This window comes from Perca flavescens, chromosome 2, assembly GCF_004354835.1.
Source record: "Perca flavescens isolate YP-PL-M2 chromosome 2, PFLA_1.0, whole genome shotgun sequence".
Classification (NCBI taxonomy): Eukaryota; Metazoa; Chordata; class Actinopteri; order Perciformes; family Percidae; genus Perca; species Perca flavescens.
Genome location: NC_041332.1, coordinates 15,863,664 through 15,890,559, shown reverse-complemented (window position 1 = coordinate 15,890,559; position 26,896 = coordinate 15,863,664). Strand labels below are relative to the sequence as shown.

At 38.4% G+C, this 26,896-nt stretch overlaps 1 protein-coding gene across 1 annotated transcript; it reads right to left on the bottom strand.

Moving 5' to 3' along the window:
• Positions 1-1,694: 1,694 nt before the first annotated feature.
• On the bottom strand, positions 1,695-25,977 carry LOC114565288 (complement C3). Its single transcript, XM_028593244.1, has 43 exons — positions 25,883-25,977; positions 23,983-24,181; positions 23,679-23,841; positions 23,473-23,561; positions 22,260-22,348; positions 20,139-20,221; positions 19,952-20,039; positions 19,692-19,794; positions 19,404-19,524; positions 19,187-19,302; positions 18,371-18,517; positions 18,148-18,247; positions 17,929-18,023; positions 17,616-17,807; positions 17,346-17,501; positions 16,858-16,987; positions 15,440-15,508; positions 14,010-14,207; positions 13,780-13,897; positions 13,608-13,696; positions 13,364-13,503; positions 12,337-12,549; positions 11,850-11,913; positions 10,576-10,665; positions 10,235-10,438; positions 9,940-10,015; positions 9,651-9,810; positions 9,401-9,496; positions 8,424-8,574; positions 7,973-8,058; positions 7,366-7,443; positions 6,489-6,644; positions 6,310-6,372; positions 6,075-6,156; positions 5,847-5,895; positions 5,241-5,331; positions 5,022-5,111; positions 4,816-4,933; positions 4,505-4,594; positions 3,889-3,981; positions 3,705-3,788; positions 2,230-2,374; positions 1,695-1,921 (listed from the first exon to the last, which is right to left on the bottom strand). The coding sequence occupies exons 1-43, from the start codon at positions 25,975-25,977 to the stop codon at positions 1,780-1,782; spliced, it is 5,001 nt and encodes a 1,666-aa protein (XP_028449045.1). The 3' UTR covers positions 1,695-1,779.
• Between the last annotated feature and the right edge of the window lie 919 nt (positions 25,978-26,896).

Sequence of the window (26,896 nt, the reverse complement as noted above, 5' to 3'; positions counted from 1 at the left end):
AGTCCAAAATAATCAACCCACAAGAGAAAAAAATGGAGACTGTTAATAAACGTCCTCGTTGTTTTAATATTGCTCTTATCCAGTAATGTTTATTTTATTTTTATTTATTGTTATTTTTTATTTATTTTTTTATTTAACCTTTATTTAACCAGGAAGAAACTCGTTGAGATTAAAAATCTCTTTTTCAAGAGTGTCCTGGCCAAGGCAGGCAGCAGTACAACCACACATACATGCCAATTCAAAATACACAAAAACACTAAGAACATAAAACAACTGAAACAGCAAATCCCTCAGAGTCAACCAGAATACTAAACACATCAGGTAAAACATCTACAGCCAGATGTCATTACATCCAAGTCAAACAACATCCTCTTAAAAGCGACCAATGAAACCAATTTAGTAAGTTTCATGGATTTCTGTAACTTGTTTAAAGAGAAACCATCGTTGGCCATAATAGCCCTCTCACCCACTTATCATGTAATTCTGATAGAGGACACTATTTCATTCTAGTTACAGAGGTAAGCACCCGTTTTTGTCGTTTATGTCTGAAAAACCTATTTTCAGTATTGTCCGGGACTCTCCTAAAATTCTGGATAATAATTCAGTTTGCTGCACAATACGAAAAATGGTATCCCATCTCTCAAATTGCCGTTTCCCTAAAGATGGTTGCCAGAAATTCTGTTTTTGAACCTGATTTGCAACCCTCAGTTCCCTCTTTGTCAAAGACTTTGGTCCTATGATATTATCTAAAGTAGGCTATTATGGAATTAGGACTTGCTTATATTAGGACTTGCTTGTATTTTTCCAAGCATCAGTAGATGCACAAACACAAACAACAATAACAAATAATAAATACAATAAGATGGATTTGTTTTTATTAACTTTAGCATGTCTATCATGTAGGCTATTCAGCTTATTCATTTGCAATTACTGTCTTCCACAATTTGCATTCCTTTATTTTACATTTTATTGTGTTAAATTGTATCTGTATATTTCAACTTGCACTATTTTATATCTTAAATTATTATTTTGTTTTTATTTTCTACTTGAGATTTCTCAACAGTTGGAGGGAGCCTGCGACCCAAGGTTTACATTGGCAACAACTGCTTCTGCTTCTGATAATAAATAACTTGAAACTTGTTTTAAATTCCTTTAATAGCTCAGCAATGCACTGGGACAAATTTTGTGAGTTGGGACTTTGGAAAAAAATGAATTCAGCTACTGATTTGTCAGCCAACAGGAGCCACAAATGTGAACTTCATGGTGGTACAAAATAAAAAAAATTGGGATTTCACCAAAGTCCTTAACATACATCCTGTTGGAACCATGCATGTGTGTATAAATGATGTGCCAATCCATTGTAGATATAGAGATATTTCACTAAAGTGACAACTTTGACCTCATGGTGGCACTACAGGAGAAGTCAGAGGAACCCCTAAAGTTAGTCGGATTCATCATCTGGGCACCATTATGGTGAACTGTCCTAGTCAGTGGTGGAAGAAATATTCAGATCCTTTACTTAAGTAAAAGAACTAATACCACACTGTAAAAATACTTTGTTACAAGTAAAAGTCCTGCATTGAAAATGTTACCTAAGTAAAGTGATGTAAGTATCATCAGGATAATGTACTTAAAGTATTACAAGTAAACGTAGTCAAAGCAGAAAAATCCTCACATTTTAGAAACGGGAAACAATCAAAACAGTTCTGTCAATAAACTAAGTGTTTAATCGGCTTATCACAGCACTGTGCTTACTGTGATAAATGTCCTTCTGTGTCACTACTGCTGACATCCATGTTGTGTGTACTGTTGGACCATTTCCGACATGCCAGCACAGACAGGATTGTATTCAGCAGTTTTACACTCTACATCTGTGGGCCAGTACTCAATCCAGGTTCTCTCAGCGAGCACATATTGATACCTGAGGAGAGCAAATTAAAAAACACAATAGGTCTTCATGGAACCAGCTTATTTAACATGTTGGAATTAATCAAAAAGGGATGACCAAAATAATCATGGCAAGTACAAATTTGTGTTTCTCCCTCACAAAAAAAAATAATTAATGACTCACAAACAATACCACATAAATTAACAAGGCAGACAAGCTTGATTTGCATGCAAGTAAGTGATTTTGCAGCAGAAAGCAGGGAAACGGTTAACATCTTTAAATGTTGACAATATTACGAGAGGAACGAACACATCAGACATACACAGACACAACAAACTTACGATTCGCTGCGTGCGTCTCTGTAAATATCTTTGGATGCGCCCATGATAAGGTAAGTTTTGCCTGTTCTCAGATCTAAAGCAGCTCTGCAGTGCCGATAACTGAGAAATGTGCGCTGTTTACCCATAGGACCCACATCATTACTTCCTGTAATTAAAACATAGGAGAACAGAGAGAACTTAAAGGAACACGCCGACTTATTGGGAATTTAGCTTATTCACTGTAACCCCCAGAGTTAGACAAGTCAATACATATCCTTCTCATCTCTGTGCGTGCTGTAAGGCTGTCTGACGGCTCCAGCGGCATCAGGCCAGCACAGAACATGCAGGTGAATGGTTCCAGTAATCCTACTGCTCCGAATAAGTGACAAAATAACGCCAACATGTTCCTATTTACATGTTGTGATTTATAGAGTCACAGCGTGTACAAAAAACAACGTAACATGAGACACAGCCATCTTCTAACTGTAAACAAACTGGGAACTATATTCTCAGGCGGAAGAATATAGTACTTGGGCGGAGTGATATGCTCGCAGCAATCCTGTCTGAGAATATAGTTCCCGGTTTGTTTACTGTTAGAAGATGGCTGTGTCTCATGTTACGTTGTTTTTTGTACACGCTGTGACTCAACAAATCACAACATGTAAGTAGGAACATGTTGGCGTCATTTTGTCACTTTTGTCACAATTGGGAGCAGTAGGCTAGTTGGAACCAGTTACCTGCAGGATCTGTGCTAGGCTAAGCTGATGCTGGAGCCGTCAGGCAGCGTTACAGCACGCACGGAGATAAGAAGGGTATGTATCGACTTGTCTTACTCTGGGGGTTACAGTGAATAAGCTAAATTCCCAATAAGTCGGCGTGTTCCTTTAAAGGAAAACTATGGTTTATTATAATATAGGTTGTATTTTTATAACTCCAACCATCCTTTCTCTCAGGTATGATAACATTGGATACGCTGTGTTTTTTGAACACATGTTGGAGTTTGTTGCAAGAAACACAAGCAGTCAGATGATCAAACATGTTGTGAGCAGACCTCCAGGTTAGCCAAAGCTAATTGGAAGAGAAAATAAAGGCAACAGTAAAATTACCCAGTTTACAGTTAATGGTTAAACTTTGACTCCTTGCTCTATTGAAACTATTTTCCAGCAATGTCACTGTGTTCTGAAATCTTAGCAATTCTCCAACTCGAACTTTGTTAAGTACAGAGTGACTTGTAATAAACTATATATATATATCTATATATATATAGATATATATATATATATTCTTTCTTTAATGTTTAGATGTATAACAAGCCCAGTTTAGAAACATTAGTTTTGAATTTGAATTCTCCCAGTATAATCATGGCTAGAAGCAGCTTTGGGGGAACGCCAAAGTGCCCTTAAAATTTCTTTGAGGTACTTCAAGGGAAGCATCTGGGGAAAGCTAACGTTTAGGCAGTTCAAACAGTTTAAGGTTCAAATGAAAAAAATACCAACCTTCTTTGATGACTTCCAGTACCTGCACTGTGTAAATGTCAGTGGACAAGCCATCTGTAAAATTGTCCAGTCTCACTTTGTACACTGAGGACAGACACGTTTCAGATTGTTAGCTCACTTGCTTTATCTATTCTCTCAATGTCTCACTCACACACAAAAACAAACAACAAACACACTCTCTTACCAAAATCTATTTTACTGTTCACTTGAGTCTCACAAGCCTTAGCTGTGCGTTGATCATTGCTGACATTGCCCTTCTTCTGCATACTGCAGTTCTCTGGAAGCATACAAAGGCACAAGGTAAATACACACTGATAGCCCGATTACATCAGCACGTGTGTGGATGTATTGATGGATGGGTGAATGCAACTGTATCTAAGGCTACGTTCAGACTGCAGGCCAAAGTGGCCCAAATCCGATTTTTTTGGGGTCAAGTGACCAGGTCAGGCTTCTTCAGAAGTAGTGTGAACCCTCAAATCTAGCCCAGATCTGATTTTTTCAGATCAGATTCAGGCCACTTCCACATGTGGTCCTGAATCCGACCCAGATCTGATTTTTTTCAATGCGACCGCAGTGTGAACAGCCAAGGCGGATTTGATGGGACTTTTACCTCAAAAACCCTCGCTGCGCCCACTCTCCCCGCGGGGAGGGGTGGGGCCCCATGCTTCCAGTGCAACCCCCAAATCAGTGATCAATATATAGCTTATCTCCTTCTGCTAGAAGTGTTCAAACAAGGGTTTCAGATGTAACAAATGTATGCATGGACAGCTTAGATCTTCAGCTAGACATCATTCTGTTACCTTCTGCACATTCGCATTGATCATTTCTACAGAGCCGCAGTAGCTGCCCACCTCTCCTCTCTGGATGGTAGAATTTCACACAATGGGTTTCTGCAATGGGAAAGAAAGATGTGCTAATTGCAGGATTGTTGCACATTTGAAAATGTACATTGTATTTGGAGAATGTAAAAACACATCTTTATCCACCCTGCCATATTCATTGAAATCTATGGACAGCAAATAATGATCCTTTAAGCTCAAAAGTGGCACACGTATGGTTTGTGTGTCAGAGACAAAGGCAGCACTTGTTTCTGGTTGTCTTTGAGACTCACGGTTACTGGATTGATGGTTGTTGTATTCATAGACAGACACAGCAGCTGGTTGTAAGACTCCCACTTTCAGCTTCTGATGGATCCTAAAAGTGATCTCCTCTGGTTGTGTGTGAGAAACCTGTGGATAAATGTGAGATGGAGATACATAAACAAAGAACAAGGCAGTGAGAAAAAAAGTACAGAAGTAGGAAACAGTGATGTCTAACCTTATCCAGGTAGATGATGACTGAGCTTCTTTCTGACTGGGCGGGGTTCACTGTATATTTTGAAATGGTTCGGGCACGTCCTTTAGATAACTACAAAACACACACACACACATACACACACACACACACACACACACAGACAACGGTCACTGTATGTGGTTAGTGTGTGTGTGTGTGTGTGTGTGTGTGTGTGTGTGTGTGTGTGTGTGTGTGTCTTACTAAGCTCAGGTCGTCTGTGTTCACAGTGAAGCCAGTTAGCAAGCCAATATCCAAGATTGACATGGATGCATTGCTCTCCCTGTCCTTGTTCCTGTACAGAAAATGGACGGAATAATTAAAATAAGAAAGGAATTAGTAATACAAAACCTTTATCAAATATTACAAGACATAACTGCTCTAAAGCTACATTTATTAGCTACAAAACAATCTTTTTTGAGGAAATTGACCTTGTGGTGAGACTTTTGCCAACTGCTGTTTCCACAGCCAAGAATTAACTTTAAATCTAGACTAGAACTCCTTAAAGTACTCAGAAAAATGGAAATTAAAAATGATAACTGGGCACACTCAATCTGCTGAAGGAGATTGGGTGATACAATCAAAAGCTCCCGACCAGCTAACAAATGGTTTGTTACTTACGTATATGTTCAAATATGTATAAATTAGGTTTAAACTGAATCATACTTTTGTTAAAAATAAGTTAGATAGATAAATAGAAAGAGCAAAAATTAAATAATGTACATGGGGCAATTACATGAAATGCATTTAAAATCAGAAAAACACATAAATTAATGTAATGTTTATTTGCAATTTCTTCAATTTACTTACAAAACCTCTATTTTCAGCTTGTATATTTTCTCATCCTCATCCATTTTCTCTGGAGGAACAAAAGATTAGATGAGCATGAATCTTTTTCAATAAAAAAAAAAAGTAAAACTATTAACAGACAGCAGATAGCAATACAAAATAGACAAATAAAAGCAGACAAAGAAATACAAAATTGCAACAAATAAAGCCAAATAGATAAAAAGGAAGACACAGAGGGCACCACATTACCTGGGAAGAGCTGCACTGACAAGTTAAACCTCTGACAGTCACTCTCCTTTTCTTTAGGCAGAGCGTAATACAGCGACACCATCTGTCACATAGACATTGCTTACATTGTGATAAGCCAATAGGCATCCGTCTTAATAGTATTGTCCTCACAAGGTTAATAAATGTTGTAAATTTATTCTCATCTAAGATTCAAAAAGGAAAAATCAATAATCATGGAACTCAGGAAAATATTTACTGTCAGCGTTGCTTCTCCTGTGCCCGTGGCAGTCACTTTCACATTCCGGTTTATGTCTTTTATCTGTGGGATTTGAAGATGCCAACACACACCCACACAGTCAGGGCTCAGCAGAAGAAACATACAGAAAACAACAGTAATGATGATATTAATGAGCCACTGTTTGTTAGTCTTCTCACTTTAGATGTTCTGGTGGCGTAGTGGTTGTCATTGTTGAAGTTGTACTTGTCAGGCTTTGACCTGCCCGGCAAAAAGATGTCCACATTCAGATCATACTCTGGTTCTTTAGCACTAGTCCAGTACTCTGCTATAGCCTGGTACACTATTATAGTAGCCTAGAGAGAAAAAGATTGAGGAGGAAAAATAAAAATAAATTGATCAATGGTTTGGGCCCAGACTACCTGAAAAACACTACAAGTCCTCCAAATAATACGGCCATATATTTTTTTTATTCCTACCCTCTAATACAACCCATAGGAGAGTTTCTTAAATTAGCACCACTAGCGGTGGCAGGAAATACAACCCACAGGAGCGTTTTCCGTCCTCATATCTAAACAAGAAAACTTAATGTTCGGGGTTTTAAACACGTTGTTAATGTTGTGAACTGTCGCAGTTTGGTTAGATTTAGGCACAAAAACTACTTTGTTAGAAAATGATCGTGATTTGGGTTAAAATCAGTAAAAAAAAAATTAAATTGCTTCACTTATGCACAGAATGTGACGTAGTTCTGTTTGTTCTCTAAACTTAAAAAAAACTCCTTTGTTTGAAAGTCCTGTTTGTTTGACCCATCCACCACCCCAACCGCCTCCTATGCGAAGTTTGGCGCTCCTATACTTTGTCACCTTACCTCTCGCTTTGCTCCTGTCATAATTACTACAGCACTAGGGGCGCTGCCACTATAAACGTAAATATGGGGCATAATTGCTGCTTGAACAAATAACGTGTGGGGTCTTTTTTCATGGGGGACAGTCTCAAAAAGTGAGTGAAGCAGTGATCGAAAGAGCTAGAGAAGCATAATGTATGGATATATTGAGAGGATAAAAAGGTCTGTGTTACCTGAGTTGAACCATAGCCTCCGTTCACTCTTCGCTGTGTGTTGAACCATCTCACTACAGGTCTGGCTTCTTTAAAGGCCTTTATTAACATAGGGAAAGGGTTGGAATATCTGTTTTAAACTGTGCATTGGAGTTTTTTTTTTTATTCTCATTGTGAAAATAGAGACATTCTTTCTTTTGTTTTTACAGCTGTTATATAACAGAAATATAATTTTCATCATTTATGGTTATATATTACTCCATGCCAATTTCCAAAGCATAACTTAGGTTTCTGGATGTTTTTCCTATTTTGGCATAATCAAATTTGCCTTATACAAGCAATAAACAACAAAAACATCATGTCTGCTTTTATCCAAAATAGAAATGATTTTCTCTGTGATGGATTACTTTACTCAAACAAGTTGTGAGCCTCTGCAATTGGATTTCCACTCCAAACTAACTAACTATGATGTTCTTTGGAAAATGGTCAGCAGCAGTACTAAAAGGCCAGAGGCTTTGCAGTCAGAAAATGCCTGTCTTCACCAACCTTTTATGCTTTACTCTACTGAATGTTTTTATAGCATGACATGCCCGTGACACACAAATACAGATTAGTGGGACATGCTCACCTTGGCCTTGACCAGAGCCAGGAGAGCGTAAGCTGTGGCCTCCAGTGTGTAAACACGTCCCATAGGTGTCGGCCAGTGGGACAACTCTGAGGAAAACACAGACAAATGCAAATGCATTACTATACTGTACTTGTGACAAGCCAAGATATGTACTGCAGTGGACAAACTATGTAAGGGCATGACTCTTTCTATATTACATCACAAATATCTTAGCCATTTCTGCAGCCTCTTGTTTTTTTTAATTATCTAACTAAACATCAATAATGATGTATGAAACCAGTATCTCTGATTAGCTTAAATTGACATGACAATGTATCAGTTTGGCTCTAGTATATATTTTAGTATGCATAGTTGTTATGCTGCATCAATATGCAATAGTCTTATTTTACTTTAACATTCATATTCATCTACACTGTTTCTGAATGTGTATGTGAATATCGTATGAAGAAACCTGGGGAAGCAAACTTGAAGAGTATCTCCTGGTTCAGTTTGTTTTCATTGGCCAGGGCATATGATGCCATGACAACAGCATATGGGTTGATTAGGCTGGGAAGACGCTTTTCCAGATAGGCCACTGCTCTGTCTATACTGCCTTGCAGACTCTGGACAAAAGGAAAAGATGAAGGAATAAGAAAGGAGAATAATAGGCGAACAGATAGATAAGGTAACAGGCAGTAGTCATTGGCGATCACTTGGACTGCAGAGACAGCCGTGAAGTTTCTCGTCGTTTTCTTGGAGTTGGAGAGTGTCCCTGCAGTCTGCTAGCTGTTGCACTCCAGGACCTTCTTTGTCCACCTCTGATTCTTCAGTTTTCTGACCTGCCTTTGAGAGGCTTCTTTTGCTTGATGAGCTGTTGGATTTCCAGGCCATTCTCACCTAACCTAAGTTTTCATGTTATTTGGTTTTGTTTTGGAGGATGCTTCTACATAATAATAAATAATACTGCATAATTGCAGATAGACAAAGTCAATGATATGACTGAGGTTAGAGCGAGAATGCTTGATCGATTGAATTTATTCTTTTGGTGAAAGAGTGTGTTGGTAATTACCAGACTGTGTTCAGAGCACTTTGTTAGCAGCAGGACATCATTAAGATTTGTGTTGCCGGCTCCGTCGTTACCAATTATGTCTCTTAAAAAATTGTAGTTCCGCCCAACCCTGGCATTAAAGTCCCCCAGCTGGATTAGTCTGTCCTCCTTGGGGACCTTAGATATGATAATGTCCAAGTCAGTATAGAAAAACTGCTTGACTTTATCCTGTGCATCAGCTTTTGGAGCGTATTCACTAGGGATGTCACGATACCAAATCTAGTAGTCTGTACTGATACATGATAATCGAAACCAAAGTCGATACCACCGTGTGTGAAAAAAAAGAAAAAGTTACTATTGGGGTGTAGGGTCAGTAAATTGTATGCGGATGAGGTACTCACATTAACAGTGGCAGCACATTGTGTGCGAGACTCCTGTATGGCAATGAGGCAGAAGGCAGTCATGGAGGCATCTGAATCTCTGCCGTGGACATCACCCTACACAGAAACACAAAAGTATCATTATAATCATCAGTATAAAACATGTTTATTCATAAATGATAGCCAGAGACATGTAATGGTTTTCATATAGATACAGTCTTTTGTTTAGCATCAAGATAAAGACTGATGGTAATGAAATCAGTGCACGCACAATCATCTCTCTGTGGGACACCGCTTCAACTTCTGTAAAAAATCCGTCAGACTGCTGCACGTTGAGAGTCAGAAACTTAACAGCATCACAGATGTCTTTTCTTTGAACTGACACCAGATTGCTGGCAATGGAAAACACCTTGGCAACATAGGCTGTCAGCCTTAGAGAGGAGAGGAGAGCAGGAGATGTAATAGTTTAGTTTCACTGATTTGCATATTCCGAATCTAGTTTATTAAAGGAGGATGTGCCATTATTTACGTCTGAATTCATGCATGTTCTCAGGCCTCACCAGGTGCTACTTCCACGATCAGGATACACAGCAAAAGAACCATCATTTTTACGGTAAGCAAGCTGATTCTGGTAACCTAGATAAAACAAACACACACACCTTTTACTGAGTGCCATTGAACTCTATGCTGATTCTTATCCACTGAAAGCCAGGATGAGTAGCAGTTGGTTTGTACTGCTGTCTACCAAATGTCTGTTTTGATACCACTTCTGCCAAAGTCAGTGAGCTTTAATGCCTTTGGCTGTAGTTAAAATGTCTGGTATTTGTGCTAAGGAATGCATTTGTGTGAGCCCACCGGTTTCGATGTGTTGGAGGGCTTCATTACGTTTCTCAATCTCCGCAGGTTCCCACTGGTTGGTTTTGTCCAAATATGTGGTTGCAATAACAGGTAAGGTCATGTGGATCATGTTCTCCTCTCCACTGCCTGAGGGCTGTTTGATCAGATTGACCATTGATTTCCCACTAATGTCATTCTTTAGTTCATTTGCATTCCTTTTTCCTGCAAACATTTCCAGAACAAGTGACGTCATATTTTGCCACTAAGAACAAAGAAGAAACGTCTCTTACAACAGTAACACTTTAATACAGAGGTAATACTTCAAGCACTCTATCACATATCATGTCGTAACATCTCACCTGTCACAGAGATCTGTGTGCTAGTAGGTGTGTTTGGAACAAAATATTGCTTAGGAATTCCACTGTTGAGAATTTCTTCTTGTTTACCATCTAAAAGGTACAAAGTGTTTACATGTTTTGGGATTAATTCACAAATCATACATATATGGTAACATTTTAATTAACAGGCCATTAATTACATAGAAATGACAACAATAATTATGCATTAAACAAGTAAAATGAAGGGTGCCGGTTCTGTACAGCAGTAGCCTTTTAACCTTGTAACATTGTCTATGTTTATCTTTCTACCTCTGCCTAAGGCCTGCTGAAACACAGGACATTATCAGGTAAGTAAGCAAATGATCAGGTAAGTAAGCATTTTATTTCCTTTGCACCATGTTCACTCAGGCTTTGGGTCTGCTACTGTTTGCCGTGACAAATGTCCCTCATGTCTTGGTGTTTAATAACTGTGGCAAGGACTATCGAATAATGCTTGAACTGACTGCAGCTCCCCAACAATTACAGAGAGGGTTGCCAGGTTGGCTAGACTGGAAAACAACGATGCTGAGGCTTACTTACTATCTTCAGAAATGTCTGCAGTCAGTTCATCTATCCTTAAAAGGGATAACTTCATCTCCAGTTTCGAAAGAAGAGAGGATTACGGCATCCCATAAGTCTTTCAAAATAAATAAGGCATTTACACAGTAGTGAACTGCAGAGGGCCTGACCTAACTCAAAATAAATTTCTGAGTATAATTTCATATTCTCAAAATCATTTACCCAAAAAATCTACATGTTTGTGACTTACTTCACCTCTAATATTTGTATGTGTTGGATAAAGGGAAGGACAGAAAAGAAAAACAAATACCCCTTTGTCCCACCCTATCAGCGTCTTACTTGGCTACTTAATAGCTTAAAAAACCTGCCTTGATTCTGTAATTGGTGGTCCCTCAATGTTTTTTTAAAGGACCTTGTTGTTTGGATCTGCAGACATGGGCAGATGAGGCAGATATGCACACATGCATGTGCAGATATCTGCCAAAGGGTTTTGATCACAGCAAATGTACATGTGTACACAGACACACAATGTTGTGTACACAAAATTGCATACACATTAGATGTCAACCCTGCTGTCCACTATATTCCCAGCTGATGGTTGATTTTAGTAAGTTATGTTTTAAAATTTTTGGAAATACTACTATGTAATTAATGGCCAGTACAGTAAAATGTTACAAAAATATATTACTAAATTACTGTGTTTTTCCATACAGCAGCTGCTTAAAGAAAAAACTCACCTACACCTTTTTTTGCAGGATCTAGAGTTACAATATGAGGAGATTTTATCAGTAAACCTTCAGGCTGGAAAAAAACAACAGTTAGGACAATCGACAGGAATCACAAACTTTTTCTAGGAAACTCTGTGTAACAGAACAGCAGAATAAGGGGTTGGAATCCTTGGGAATCTCACGATTGGATTCGATTATCATTTAAAGTGCCAATTCCGAATCAATTGTAAATTTAAAACCCATTATTGATTCAAAAAGAAGACAAGTGGCCCTGTTTTTCGGCTCATACTCCGGTGCACTGTGCCAAATCATTCAGCCAGTGGACAGTTGTGTGTAATGGCATTGCACTCTGCAGATGTCTTAACATATCTGTCCTGTTGGCTTTAGATGGCTGCAGACATTTAATGTACAACATTAGATGACATTATTGCTGCATGTACATGTAGCTGTGGACAACAGAAGAAAAAACCCATTGCATGGAGTCTGTTTCTCTTACCACCACCTGCAGCATCTTTATGATTCCATCATTGACTGCTGGGTCTTTAACAGATGCTTTGACCTCAATGTGGTATTGTCCTTCCTTTGTGGGAATAATGATAAAAGGTACAGATTTTGTAGCTTGGGGCCCAACTTTAACCTCCTGGCGATAGTTCCCACGCTTAGAAGCTGCACTGCACACATGTGGCACATCCATGAGATCCACACGTACCTTGAGAACAAGATAGAGATGCAGAAGGAGAGTGAGGTAAGTGTTGTTGATACAATAAGATCAACTACACATACCGACATACTACATACTTCACATAGAGTGGATCGGATTCTGACAATTTCACACACTTCACACTCTTTGTCATTACCTATAGAGTAACAATAATACTATTGCTGTCTAAATTAAGGATCCAGTTCTTGCACGGATTCAGGCTTAAACCTTTTGTACGTGTAGCTACGAAAAGGTAATTTACTGTAATTCGTATGTATTCCATGTATTTATTACTGAAAACCCCACATTGACTCCAGCGATCAGGGTCAAAAATATGTTTATCTAGTACAATTATCCATGTCAACAAGGACATTTTCAGTGCTGTTTTCTCAGTGTTAAGCTGCTGTGTGAGAGACGCAGTTAGGAGGTGGCGGTACTCAGTAAGAAGTAACGGTACTTACAGTATGTGGACAAAAATCAGAAGTGCCGGTACTCGGTACTGGTGAGTTCCGGCCCATTTCCAGCAGTGAACCTAACAGCGGTTGCCGTAATTTCAAATATCATACAAATTGTTGGGCATATGTTTTTGTACAATATAATACGAACATGTTCACGGGAATGTGTTGACTGACTGAAGATATGGCCTAAAGTAATCTACTATAATATGTCACATTATCCTGTGAGGAAGGTCTATGAAGTAGCTTAGTTTCTTTCATCTCCTTTATAGCCATCTGTTGTATGAAAATCCAATATTTGTCCTTTTGGCCTGAATTAGTTCATGAAAAATATGGTCCTGATGGATACTTGGAGGAATCAGACTTACGGTGACAGGATTGGGGCTGTAGTTGTGGAGGACAGCTTTAACTTCCAGCTGTTCTCCACGGACAGCAGAGTATGGCAGCCTGAGATCAATGAAGAAGTTCTTCCGGACAATGACCTCTAACGGTTCAGCCACACAGATACCTTCAAAAAACAAAGAAGAAAAAAACAAACAAGCCATGAAACACAGCAAAGAAAGAGAAGGTTAAACTAAAACACAAGACAGCTTTTAGTCACCGAATCCTCACCGTGAGTTCTTGACAGACTAATGCCAGTGAACTGCCAGGTTGTGATTGAGTCTTGCAAAGGAACATTTTTCATCAGTGATGTGGTGTCACTGAAACAAAGGAAAACAATTTAAGAGGCGAAAGGTAAGGTTGTCAGTGTATTTTGTGTGTGTATAGGTTTTAGTTGACTCACCAGTTCGGTTTGATCTCAGGGCAAGGAGGCAGTTTCATATCTGTCCACAGCCAACTTTCAGGGAACTTGGTGCGAGAAACAATTTCATTGCTGTCCAAGTAACTGTCATCCTCCTCACCTAAAGTAAAGTGTCATCAAAAGTGTTACTATTTTGACTGTTTTCTAACTACTAGTATGACCATGAATAACCACCCAGGGCTACCCCCCCATCCCTTGTCCCTGTATCTTACTCCGAGCCAGTAGGAGGCTATCCTCCTTCATCTCAGCTCGCTGGGCTTCCATCTCCTTGCAGCAGTGCAGGAAGGCTGCGGCACAGTCTGCACCATCACTGATGTACTCCGCTCGCCTCTCACAGGTGTATGTGAGGGGGGTGTTCCTCATGCCATCCAAACAACAGTCACGTTGCAGTTGGTCTTCATACTGACTCGCTGGAAAGAGGGTCATGGAGGAACGACAGAAGTAAGAAAATATCAGAGGTGTCAAAAGTATTCACATTCATTACTCATGTAGAAGTATAGATACTAGGGTTTAAAAAGACTTCTGTAGAAGTTGAAGTATCAACTGAAGCTTTTTACTCAAGTAAAAGTGTAAAAGTACTGGTTTCAAAACTACTTAAAGTATAAAAGTAAAAGTAATGTAAGGGAAAACAATGCCATTAATGACAAAAGCTTAGGCCGTGCCACAGGGGCCTATAGTGCACTACTCCACCTCCACAAAAAAACATTTTTCTAAAGGCAATAATAACTATAATGTTATATTAAAATGTTAATGTTGAAAAATTTGGGATGCACCTTTTTCAGCCGCTTTTATCCCCATTGAAAATGAACGCATTTTAGTACAATGCAAATACATTAAAGAACCATATATGTGTACTACTGATCATTAACATGTTTCATGGAGCAGAAGATATGATGACTAGTTGCCTATAAGTATTGTAATTAGCTCGTGGTACTTGGGTGCACAGAGCTGGCAGACATCGCTCTACTCTGACCACAGTTATGCGAGTGATGGCTGTTTGACCGCTTTTTTTCATTTTGTCAGTCAGCCAAGCTAGATTAAATCCTGTCCTCCTGTGCTTCTCGGGTGGTCCAGAGGCAGCATCTGATGTGTCTGCATCAAGCGAGCAGTCACCGTGCCGTGGTCAAACAAACCGCTGTTGTCTGGTATAAAAAGTGGCCTAAATTATCACAACTTGCCTAAAATAATTTTAAGTAGCAGAAAAACGTCTAATCTGGTACCACTGACTATAAGAAGAAGGTTGAATGGGAAATCTGTGAGTAAAGCATTTTAACATAGGGCAAATTACACTAGTAAAGTCAAGTTTTATTTAGAAAATTAAAAAAAAAGAAAATAAAAAAAGAAACATGCAAAAGAGCAATATATGAGGGCTTCCTCTTCCTCTAATATCGGACAAATATGCAATACAAGTAGCAGTATGAAGACACAGATTTACATATAAGGTAAATAAAGTATAAAGTAAAAAGTATTTTAACTCACTTTTATCTTTCCACTAATATATAAATATAGCATGCAGAAGATGAGTATTGGGAAAGTCAACAACACAAGATGTCCAACTACAAACATTGTGGACAGCCTGAACTGTGTGTCAGAAGATGACTGAATATGTGGTTATTGGGTAGTTTAGAGCTGTGGTTCTTACCTAAGGTGGTTGTGACGTCCATTATAGTTGCAGCTCGTTTCCTCCTGCTGGGGACCGGACAATTCAATTCTAGAAGCGCATCATAGACAATATCTTTAACAAGACTCAACAAGGTTGGAACTAGACTTGATTTTTGTAATTGAATTGATGTGAAACTCTTAAAATCAGAGTGAGGTCATCTATCTGGTTGGACACATGGACAGGGTGTGGGTGTGACAAAATTGATCTTCTGTTGCACTTCTCATTTGTTGGACTGTTATAACATTATGTTTCACAAAAGCTTAATTGTAAAAACATATTGATGGAGTCATTTGATTTGAATCACTTTTGATCGAGGGGACCGTGATCAACTCATGTGGCACTCAGCAGGACTGTTGAAGCCAACATGGATGCCTGGAAAGGCTGGTTCAACCAAATTATGAAAATCTTATCTTATTATTACCCTTAGTGGTATTTGGCAGGTAGTTTCGGTTTTATGTGCCAGGTTTTGAAATATCTGTCTCAAACATAGCCTATAAGCCTCAACCCCAATACAAAGAGGTGAATGCTGACAGCATTAAAATTACCTTTAAAAAACTAAACAGTAACAAGTTGTGTGGTGTATAAAAGAAAAGGGAGTTAAAAGCTTAACATTAAGAAGAATGTTCTGTAATAATACCAGTGCTGGTTTGGTGCGCTATGTTATCACCTGAAGGTGGCGCTGAAGTGCTTTGGGGGAATCAGTGCATATTAGGAGCTGCTCAAAGGCAGATGTATGTTTACCTGCCTCCTGATAATGTAGCCATCATAGTTTGCAAACTGCTTCTCTCTGTTGTTCTTTCACACAACACACCAAGTTGTTTTTAGAAAAGTGTCCCTGAACTATCTGCATTGCCAAATGGGAAATACGCCTTTTTTGGAGTGAACTAACCCTTTAACCCTCTGATGTCTACTGGATTCTCACCCCTCAAAAATCTTTAACCTTCATTAACTGATCACCAATGGCGATACGGCAAAGTTCTAAGCAGCAGTTGGCTATTTACAGACATGAAGCAACATTAGCATTTTTGGAGTCATGTTTCTGGCCACCTGATGAATGCTAGTCCAATATTCAATCTCTTTGTAGCTATGATTTGTCCCCACCAACTCTTACGAGAAATATCTGGTACTTCGTCTTTTTCATTTGGTAGTGCACAGGTAGTGCACAGTGGGATTTTAGAGCATTTTTAACTGTAAATAGCTGCCTGCTGCTTGAAACAACCCAGATGAGCATGGTGAGAGTGAACCAAAGCATTGCAGGCAGTAAAAACAAAACAAAACCTAGCAAATATAACATATAGTTCTTTTATACAGAAAAGACCTGGCCAACAATCAATATATAATAAGGAATAAGATTAGTAGGAGGATGAAAAAGAATGAGAGGAGTAAAGTAGTGTCACCTTGTCTGTAGGGAGTCCCAGAAGCCGTGTTGGACTCAAACAACAGCCCAGCATCGTAGAACACACCCATACCATCCTTCCCTCCACCTGGTGTGCAGCCTGTGTCGTACGTCTCTATCATGTCCCACACCTGAGCAGGTCGAAAGTCATTCACACACACAAATACAACCAGACACATTTTAGGGTTATGTCACATGTGAAAGAAGTGTTGCCCATTAATGCAAGGTATTGGATCCTCGGCTCCTCCACATCTTCATGTTGAAGCATATCTAAGCAAGACACTAAACCCTAAATATAGTGCCTTGCAATATATATATATATATGTATGCAGGACAAACTTATTCTGGACATTATCCATATCCACAGGCTAACTGTGTTTTTAGTTTAACAATGTGTACATAAAGTACTTAAGAGTGATAATATGTGAGCTATTTAAATGAAACCCCTTTAATATATTTTCAAAGATAAATATGAAATAAAGGAATGACCTTTTTCTGGTTGAGACGGTGCTTGTTGTTTAGGACGTAGACGCCTTTGTCAACTGCCACCAGTCCCACTGTGGCCCCTGGGTCTCCAGTGACTTTCAGAGTAAACATCTTGCGAGGCTCATAGGATGAGTGGGGTCTTTCTGGTTCCAACTTCAACTAAAGGAGGAGGCATACTTGTATTTGTGAAAAATACAAATAACTTGATCTGTTTGTATGTGGTTGTATTGTTTTCCCTCCTAAACTCAGCTACATCCATGTTGTGTATCTCACCGAGCCCATGCAGGAGTCCTCTGCATCCACCCAAACAGAGTCTGATACCACTTCATTGTCATTTGGATGGTAGTAGGCTATGATGCGGAATGATGGCAGCATGTTTTTGGTAATGGTAACTATCATGGATATCAGCACTTGACCTGTGTTCCTGTAATGTCCATATTTCACCAGCTGACCTCTGCTCAGGATCTAGGGACACAGATCAGTACTTATCCGACATGCATGTATACTGTATTACACAGGTTGCTGGAAGCAACACAAACACCCAAGCACAAATGCACACATGCACAGGCATAAAAAAATCTCTCACCAGGTATGTGATGTCTTTTTCTGTACTTTCCTGCCTGTTGAGGTTGAGGCTGATTTTCAGGTTGGCTCCTAATGTTACTTCAGCTGTATCCACACCTGCAATGATAACATTCCAATTAGCAAAATTAGTGCTTGACATAACAACAACTTAAGTGGTAGTTTGGCAGCGCTGCCACTAACAGAACTATCACTGACTATCTGATATTATTTCAGTTTGTACCTATGTGGAGGTAATTGTTGCTGTTTGTGCTATATGAGATAGCTGTCATGTTGGCTGATGCTTGTCTTTCAGATGAAATACGAGGATCCTTGGTCTTTGCCTACAATTGAACACACAGGTAGACATACTTTGTTTCTCATAAATGTTTACTTAACGCCTACATTTCCTAAATGTAACACAAAACTGTAAATAAATACAATTTGAGCAGATTTCAACACTTAACTGTCACTCTCAATGGTTCAGGATTTTTATATGTATTGATGGAAAGCCTTGCCATTCCATTGGCTGAAGTGCGGCCCTGCACATTACCCGGATCGACCACTACTACAACACCTTGTACCGGAGTGCTGTCAGGATGTACAACTTCAATCTGCCATCAAAGAAACAATCGGAAAACATACAATTGTCTAATGAAAACAAATTTAAGTACAATCTAATACTATTATGGATATACTGAAATCATCTGCAAACTGAACTGCAGTAGCTCTAATGAAAGAGCAGTTGTATTTGTCTGCTGTTATGACTGAGATAATAGTGGTTTAGTATGTCTACATGTCAGGTATTATTTTTCTCAGGAAATTCATCCATTTGAAGAGATTGGCATTTACATCATAATTAAGACCCATGAAGTAATAAAAAGTCTGTGAATTGTCTTTTGTTTTAAGAAATCAACATTTTGATCTATTGATTTATATCACTTGAAAAAAAAAGTCACATCCATATCAATGTAGTCTATATCGATGACGGCCATTTATGGGATTGTTCTGGTGCTGCCAGATGTCCCTCTCCTTCTGCTTCCTTTGTGTTGGCATTCTAAACTCGTTAGGTCTAGCCAGACCCTCCTTCGCAGCGCTGTAGAGGAAGGTCTGGTAATGCGAGACTAATATCACTGCATTTTTCAGAATAATACTCCTGAATGATGGCTTGTGACCGCTGAATTTTAAAAGTGACAATATATGTATTTAAAGGAATTTAAACAATTTTATTTTAATTTAAATTTGTCATTTTAAATAAATGTACATGTGAGAGTTTACTTTACCACAACGTCAAAGGACATTCCTGGTTTGAAATATCTGGACGTTCTCTTGAAGTGGATGGTGTAAGGTGATTTAACAATCTGGATACCTCTCAACTCTGCCTCCACCATTTCACTACCTGTGCAAAGATACAGTATATGCACATGCACATAAACACATAAACATAAACATGTAAAAACACATGGACAGAGAGACACACACACAGTCTCTCTTTCTTACCGTTCTCTGTCAGCACACCAGCAGCTACAAATATGTAACTCCCCACCAGGTCATTGATGTTTTGAAAAGTCTGTGTGATGTGCTCTCTCTTCAAAGTGACCACTCCATTACCTCCCTTTATCTACAGTAATGTGACATACAGTAATAAAGAAATGCATCTAGAATTACAGTGGACAGTTGGTACTTCACTTTACTTATATACAATGCACTTATTTTGCAACACTTATAAAAGGCCAAGCTTAAACAGCTGATGTTTGACAGTGATTGAGCAAACGTGTGAGAACTAACCGGCACTCTCTGAAGCGAGCTGGGAAAGCTGTTTTTTTGACCCCCATGCATAACCCCAAATACCCCATAGGCCATCCCATCCACATCTTCACCAAACAGATACCTAAAATCACAAATAAGTATTTTATTTCACAATAAGTTAAAATAGAGTATACAAAATGCTTATGGTTAAAATGTAAGTAAAAACAAAGAACTTGACATCTATTGATTTTCCAATCAAACCTGTTTTTTAAAGCCACAAAACATTTTTTTTTACATACGTAGCTTTGATGTTGACTGTGAGCTCTTGGCTGTCCACATAGAAGAAGGGGTTCTCAACCTTTAGTTTAACCTCAAAACTGGGCAGCACTGAAAAATTAAATGTATTTTATTGTGTTTTAAATCAGGTAGAAAGTAAGGAGAGGTGGTGTAGGTTTAGAGATAAAGAGGACCTCTGCTATAACTCACCGTATTCTTTGACCTCAAACTCTGCAGAGTAGCTCAGCTGTGGTTTGCTGTGGAACCTTGCCACCACTTTCCAAAGTCCATAACTAACACACACACATGTACGTACGCACGCACGCACGCACACACACACACACACACACACACACACACACACACACACACACACACACACACACACACACACACACACACACACACACACACACACACACACACACACACACACACACACACACACACACGTAAGTTATACGCAGATACTTACACTTGGCTTGTTTAGAAATAGCCCTTACTGTCCAAGCTAATAGCTAGCTAGCTTGCTATGACTAACACTATGTAGCAGCCATCATTAGTGGCTCTAGTTGCATCTTTATTTAATAATTTTTCTCAACTTCTTTAAGTCCCATGAAGGCTGTTTTCACATTCAACTGCTAAAGTGGAAAAGTCTATCTCTGTCGTCTGTGAAACTAATTGTGGTCCAGTATATATGCAACTTATTGTACACTGGCTGGCAGTGTCCAGCAGTTAAACATAATTTGATTCTGGAGAGTAGCCTACATGTAGAGAATAATTTTAAACTCATTTAAAACATTTAACTCACTCATGTGTTTAACTCACATGGGAAAAGTAAATAAATTAACCAACCAATGCATTGCTGCCATTACATGTCCTGTTATCTAGACAGTCAAATGTCTCAAGAAATGTATCAATTTGACAGAGGACACTGAAACTGTGTTTCTGAATTTCACTGTTCATTGAGACTTCTATACAATCATCCAATAGTACTGTCAAATTGGCCTCTATAGCTAACTGAAAAATATCTACCAAAACTGAATAATATCACAATTTTAATAATCTGTTCACAGGTTTCTATTTTCTATATTTCCATTAGAAATGCAGTGTAATCCAGTAATGTCACTAAAGAAAAGTTAATGAATCACTGAGTCAGCTGAACATAATTGTAATGTACAGCCTACATTTGGATTCTAGTGAAAGAAGCAGGAAATGCATATAATAGTTAACAAAAGTCCTGTGTTTTTAGCCAATGATCCCGCTGTCCAACTTGTGCAAGTAATGTGAGGCACAACTTTGCTTTGCGTTTTGTGTGAAAACAGCATAACAACATCAACCTCAGCTGCATTTTGTGTTTAATGCTAATTAGTCAATATTAGCATGCTAGCATACTAAACTAAGATGTGAAGTAGGCTAAACATTAAACCAACTAAACATCGCCATGCTAGCATGCCTTTTGACTCTTAAGGCTCGATTATACTCTGGAAAGTTCATATACACGGACACCTGCGGACCCCACATGTTATGGTCGTTGGAGAAAACCATGGAAGTAGATCTGTTTCATCAGATTTACTTCCATACACCTGAGACCAAGTCTGAATGACCATTAATGGCATTCTCACATGAGGCCAAATGTGAGTGTTTGTTTGGTTTCCTGGGAAGAGATGAAAGGAAAGCCTTGTAGTGGGGGATAAGTGGTGTCTCAGACCTCCTCCTCTGTTAAGCGACGGTTTCTCTTTGCGGGTGTAAATGGCTTCCTTTGGCACCCCTTTCAAACCAGCCATCCTCTCTGTCTAAAATGTGAACCTGGTGGTCATCAAAAGAGTGTCCTTTATCCTTCAGATGTAAGTAAACTGCTGAGTCTTGACCTGAGGCATTGACCCTTCGGTGTTTGGCCATGGTCTGTGTAATGATTGTTTTGTTTCCCCAATATACATGTCAGTGCAATTCTCAATGCAATGGATAGCATACACTACATATACATTCTTACATATATATATATATATATATATATATATATATATATATATATATATATATATATATATATATATAGACAGTGTCTAACTATGTTCATAAGTGTAAAAGATTGGTCTGTGTGTGTGGGTTTCCTAAATTTAACCTTCATTGGATACCCTCTGATGACGTAATTTACATCATGCAGACTCCAGCGGATCCTTGCACAGCTCGCACATGCAGACATTATAATTTCTATTTTCTCTTTGCTTTAGTCTTGTATAGGTTAATTTAATTCACCTGCATGCAAAAAGGGGAAATTAACCGCAATGTACTAAATGAGTAATTAATAATTATTAAATAAATACTTACCTGACAATTTCATTGAGTTTGTGAACTCCAGAGTGCATCCCTGATTTCAGATACACTGGATCAAGTGGTAAAATGATGCCTTCAGGGGTCTAAAAAAGGAACAATTCAGCAACCATTAATTAAATAGTAGGAGTCCTAAAATAAAAAAAAAGTCTTTAAAATAATGTTACTTTAAACACTAGAAGTTTTCACTCACAGAGCTGTGACAGAATAATAATTGGAAAAAAGATTAAAAAAAGTTTAACCTCATTGTAATAAACTGAAATACATTTGGTTCTGATGGTTATCAGTTATCAGTCAATATGTGTCAAGCTGAGCCTGCTGATCTCGGTGTCCTGCCATTATCAGGACCAAATCATTGGAATATACGTAGCCTAGCGTTGCATTGGTGGAAACTGGCCAAAGGAAAGCCCAAATTATTACAACCCATCCAATAAAATAAAAAGTAAATAAGAAAAAATAAGAAAACAGTAAAATCTAGCAAAACTCATGGCAATGTTGGTCTGTGTGTCACTCGGTTCGTTCACCACTTTGGTCAAGACCAGAGGTCGGCAACCTTTTTGATATGAAGTGCCATTTTAAAATGTTCTTGTTAATCAGTGGGCCATTTCAGCACTAAGCATGCCATTATCTACTGAGTTTTTTCCTCCCTTTGCACCACATTCTTTGAAGAAGGCAGCGAGTACTAGCCAATGAGAAGCACAGTAGGGCGGTTCTTAGTGGAATGCAGATTGGGGGAAAAGTCAGTCCAACTACCGTAACTAACTGTGCTCCTGCCAATGGCTGTGATAGAGGTCATTTGGCATGCGGATGAGAAGATACTCTTGCACACTTATTGCTAGTGTGCCATTGGTCAAGCTACCACATGCCAATGGCTGCTGACCCCTGGTACAGACTGTTCTCCTGACTTTTCCTCTGGCTCCACTGTGAGATGGACATTTATGGTTTGGGGAGAGACAATCTTCCGGATGGATAATCATGAAACTTTCACGTCCTTACTTTTTTGTCCAGCCCCATCATCAGGTCAAAATTCCAATTTGTCCAATATTTTGGTTTGCAACCATACTTGCAAAACATTCCCATGAGCCTCAGGAGTTGCCTACTTTGTGTTTAGTGCTCATTAGCAAATCATAGCATGCTATTATGCTAAACTAAAATGAAAGTATGGAAATTATCTGAAATTCTATTTAATATCAAAGATTAAGTACAATACCACAATCTCAATGGCAATAGAAGCATCAGTTTCATTATTCCTCTCTACGGGCTCCATGGCGGGCGTCACTGCAAACATCCTGTAATGAACTAAAGGAAATACATTTCTTTTCCAAAGGTTGAAGAAGGAAATAAAAAAACCACTATCAGGACAGGAGTGTTTTAACAATGTTGTGTTTCTAAGCACTGAAGTGGTATGGAAATCACCTTTGCTGTTGGGGGTGTAGAGGGTCTTGTCAGTCTGTATGTAGATGTACCCGGACTGAAAGGACACTAAGACGAGTTTCTCCAGCTTTACATCAGGGAACTGAGCTTGCAGGTACACATACTGCTTTATGTTAGGATCTTGACTAAATTCTCCAGCAGGGATCTGAAACCAGTATAAAGAGACACAAGCGGTGCGCTAGGAGCAGGGTAGGGTACATCATGTGCAGTTATAAATTCATATTATGTACTATATTTTGGAAATAACACCAAGTAATATACAGTATATTTCAGTTTTCTACGTTACAGTAATTTGTCCGAAGTCCTGGAATTTCTTTTCCCTAGTAAGGGTCACAGATGTGGATGTCAGCCTTTTGGTTTTTGTTGGATAGTTCACCACGATGATTTCTACCGTGATGTTATTATCCCCGGTGCAGTCTTGACACTCCACAAAGATGTTTACTGGTGTTCCTACCCGCAACAAGTTGGGGGCAGACATCACCTTCCTGCAGAGCAGTGGGAAAAAAAATGAATAATATAGTCACTCACTGTACAGAAAGAACCACATGCTGTTTAGGATTTACTGACACTTTTTGTCAGTGGTTGTTTGAGTTACAGTTTTGGTTCTCCCAATTTGCAAAGCAACATGTTTTTTTCCAGATGAGGATCTTCTGTTCCAGCATGGACTTTACACACAATAAGTGATCTATTGGTTATCTTGACAAAGATCCAGTACTGGATCAACAAAACATTTCATCATTTTTGTGGACTCTGTTGTAATGCATCATTGCAAATTCAAAACAAAATTTAAGCCAATTGGGCATCATTTGAAAGACCACAGTACCTCGATTTACGTAACACAAACTGGACAGCAGCTCCTCATTATGTTATACATGTAAAATGTAACTTAGTTCAACTAAAATTCTCTATCTTCACTCCTAAGCCTGCATCAATAACTCTTTAATTGTTTGCAAATGTAGGAAATACCTGGTCTTAATGTTGCTCCCTTTGCAGTTTTTCTCAATTGATTTGTTACAATCTCAAAACATGAAATATAATCATCATATCCATTTCTACTATGCAGGATATCTGTTTTGTTTGAGATGTAAAAGGCTCAGTCAAAACCTTAAAGCTGTGTTTTAAATCACATTAATCAATAAGTTAACCCTCTGAGGTCTAAGGGCATTTTACACATCTACTTAAATTCACCTTTTTAGGGTATTTACATATAACGGATCACCGTGTGTTTCACATCAAAATGTTCAGAACAAACTCAGCTTTCCGTTTAGTGGCGCTCAGATTTTTTTTAGAGCAATGTGTAAAGAGATAATTTGGCGCTAAAGCTTAAAAGTTGAAGTTGGCCTTTTGAAATTCCTCAAATCTCTTAAAAAAAAAAACACCGTAACTAATGATGTGTTGATACATTTTTTTGGTGCTTGAAATTAGTTGACCAAAGTCTGAGGTTCACGAAGTAGTGTAACATATGATTAAAACAGTAGATACATGTCTAAAATGAAATTTTGTAATATCACTTTTTGAGTAGGAGTGTTGTCGAACATTGTCAAACATCGGTGCGTCTTTCGTTCTCAGAGGGTTAATGAGTGCCACCAAAATTACATTTCCCTTTCTCGTTGCTTAAACCAGTAAATTTCACAACCAAAAACTAAGATTTGCCTCCTGTGGTGTAAATGTGTGATTCATTATCTGTACCTTAGGTTAGGTGAATTTGACAACATAAGATGGTATATGGTAACAGTTCTTTGGGCATAATCACAATATCAGATCAGTCAAACATATACAACATTCATATTAAAAAGGTTATGAGAGTTAATTTGAGTATATTACAGACACAATTAGACTACTAATACAATTAATTAGAAAAGCAGTAACCCATTTTGGTCAACAGAAACAACACACTGAACACACAAATCACTGAGTCATTTGAAGAGCAGACATTTCACATGTATGAAAGCAATTAAACACATTTCAATGGGAAAATTAGCTGTAAAAGTAATGTACTGAGAATTATTGTCGTTTCAGAATTGTGCCAAAGTAACAAAGAAAAACTGACATTTTACAAATCACAATGTGGTTATCATAAAGCAGGGCTGATAACATTTTAGGTCCTTTAAATTGAAAGCAATTTTGAACAGGCCTTCAGGGTCTGCAGGAGTGTGTATGACGTAAGGTAAGGCAGGTCTACTTACAGTGGAGATCCATCAGCTAGAAAAGTCAGAGAAGAAAAGGTCAGAAAAGCCAGCAGCCACAGCTGGGTCAGACACATCACTCGACCTGATCCCATATCTGCTGTCAATGTAGACTGTTGCGCTGCAGAACTCTCCTTTTATCTACTCACGTCCCTCCTTATGCACCTTTAGTTCTCCTCACTACTGTCTCATCCATTTAAAGGATAGGCTTTGTTTGACACATGTTTGACGCATTTCTTGCTATAATTCTTGTTCATAGTGAACATTGGGAGATCCACAGTGCTCATTTTTTTCACATAAATATGATTCAAAAGTTTATCTGAAGTTAAGTGTAAGGCTTAACCAGTCTGAGTCAGTCATGTCAAGTGAGCGTCTTTTAAATGTACAGTCTTGTTAGTACAAAATACTTCTTATTGACACATCTTAACACTTAAAAATGATTTATTGTTCCTCATTGCTTAAACCTTTTCCTAATTTTAAAAAAAGTCTGTTGATCCTGGACAATAATCTTCAAGTTCCTTAAAAGAATTTCACCTGTGGAACAATGGAACAAAAGATTGTCTTACAATAGCTGAAAAGGCAGGGCCAATAATTGGTAAAACTTAAAAAAAATAGAGAAGGTGGTACATATAATAAAATCCAACACTGTAAAATAAATAAAAGTACAACCTATTTATTTATTGTACTATATTGACTCATTTATATATGTATTGCATCATTTGTCGATGCTTTCTTGTTTTCTATATGTCCCTTGTTGTCCACTCTTGTTGTTGTTGTTTGTTTTAACATGATGTGATCACTGTTCTTGTCCTTGTCACTTTGTATATAGTCTGCATATAGTGTCTTTGTATGTATTCATTAATTTGTGTGTAACACCAACCTGCCAGGGGGTCTGCAGATGAAAATTAGCCTAAGGCTATTATCTGGCATATTTACATTTGTGAAAATGTTCATTAATATGTATTGTCCCCCTTTTCTTTCAAATAAATAAATAAAAAATAATAATAAATTTAT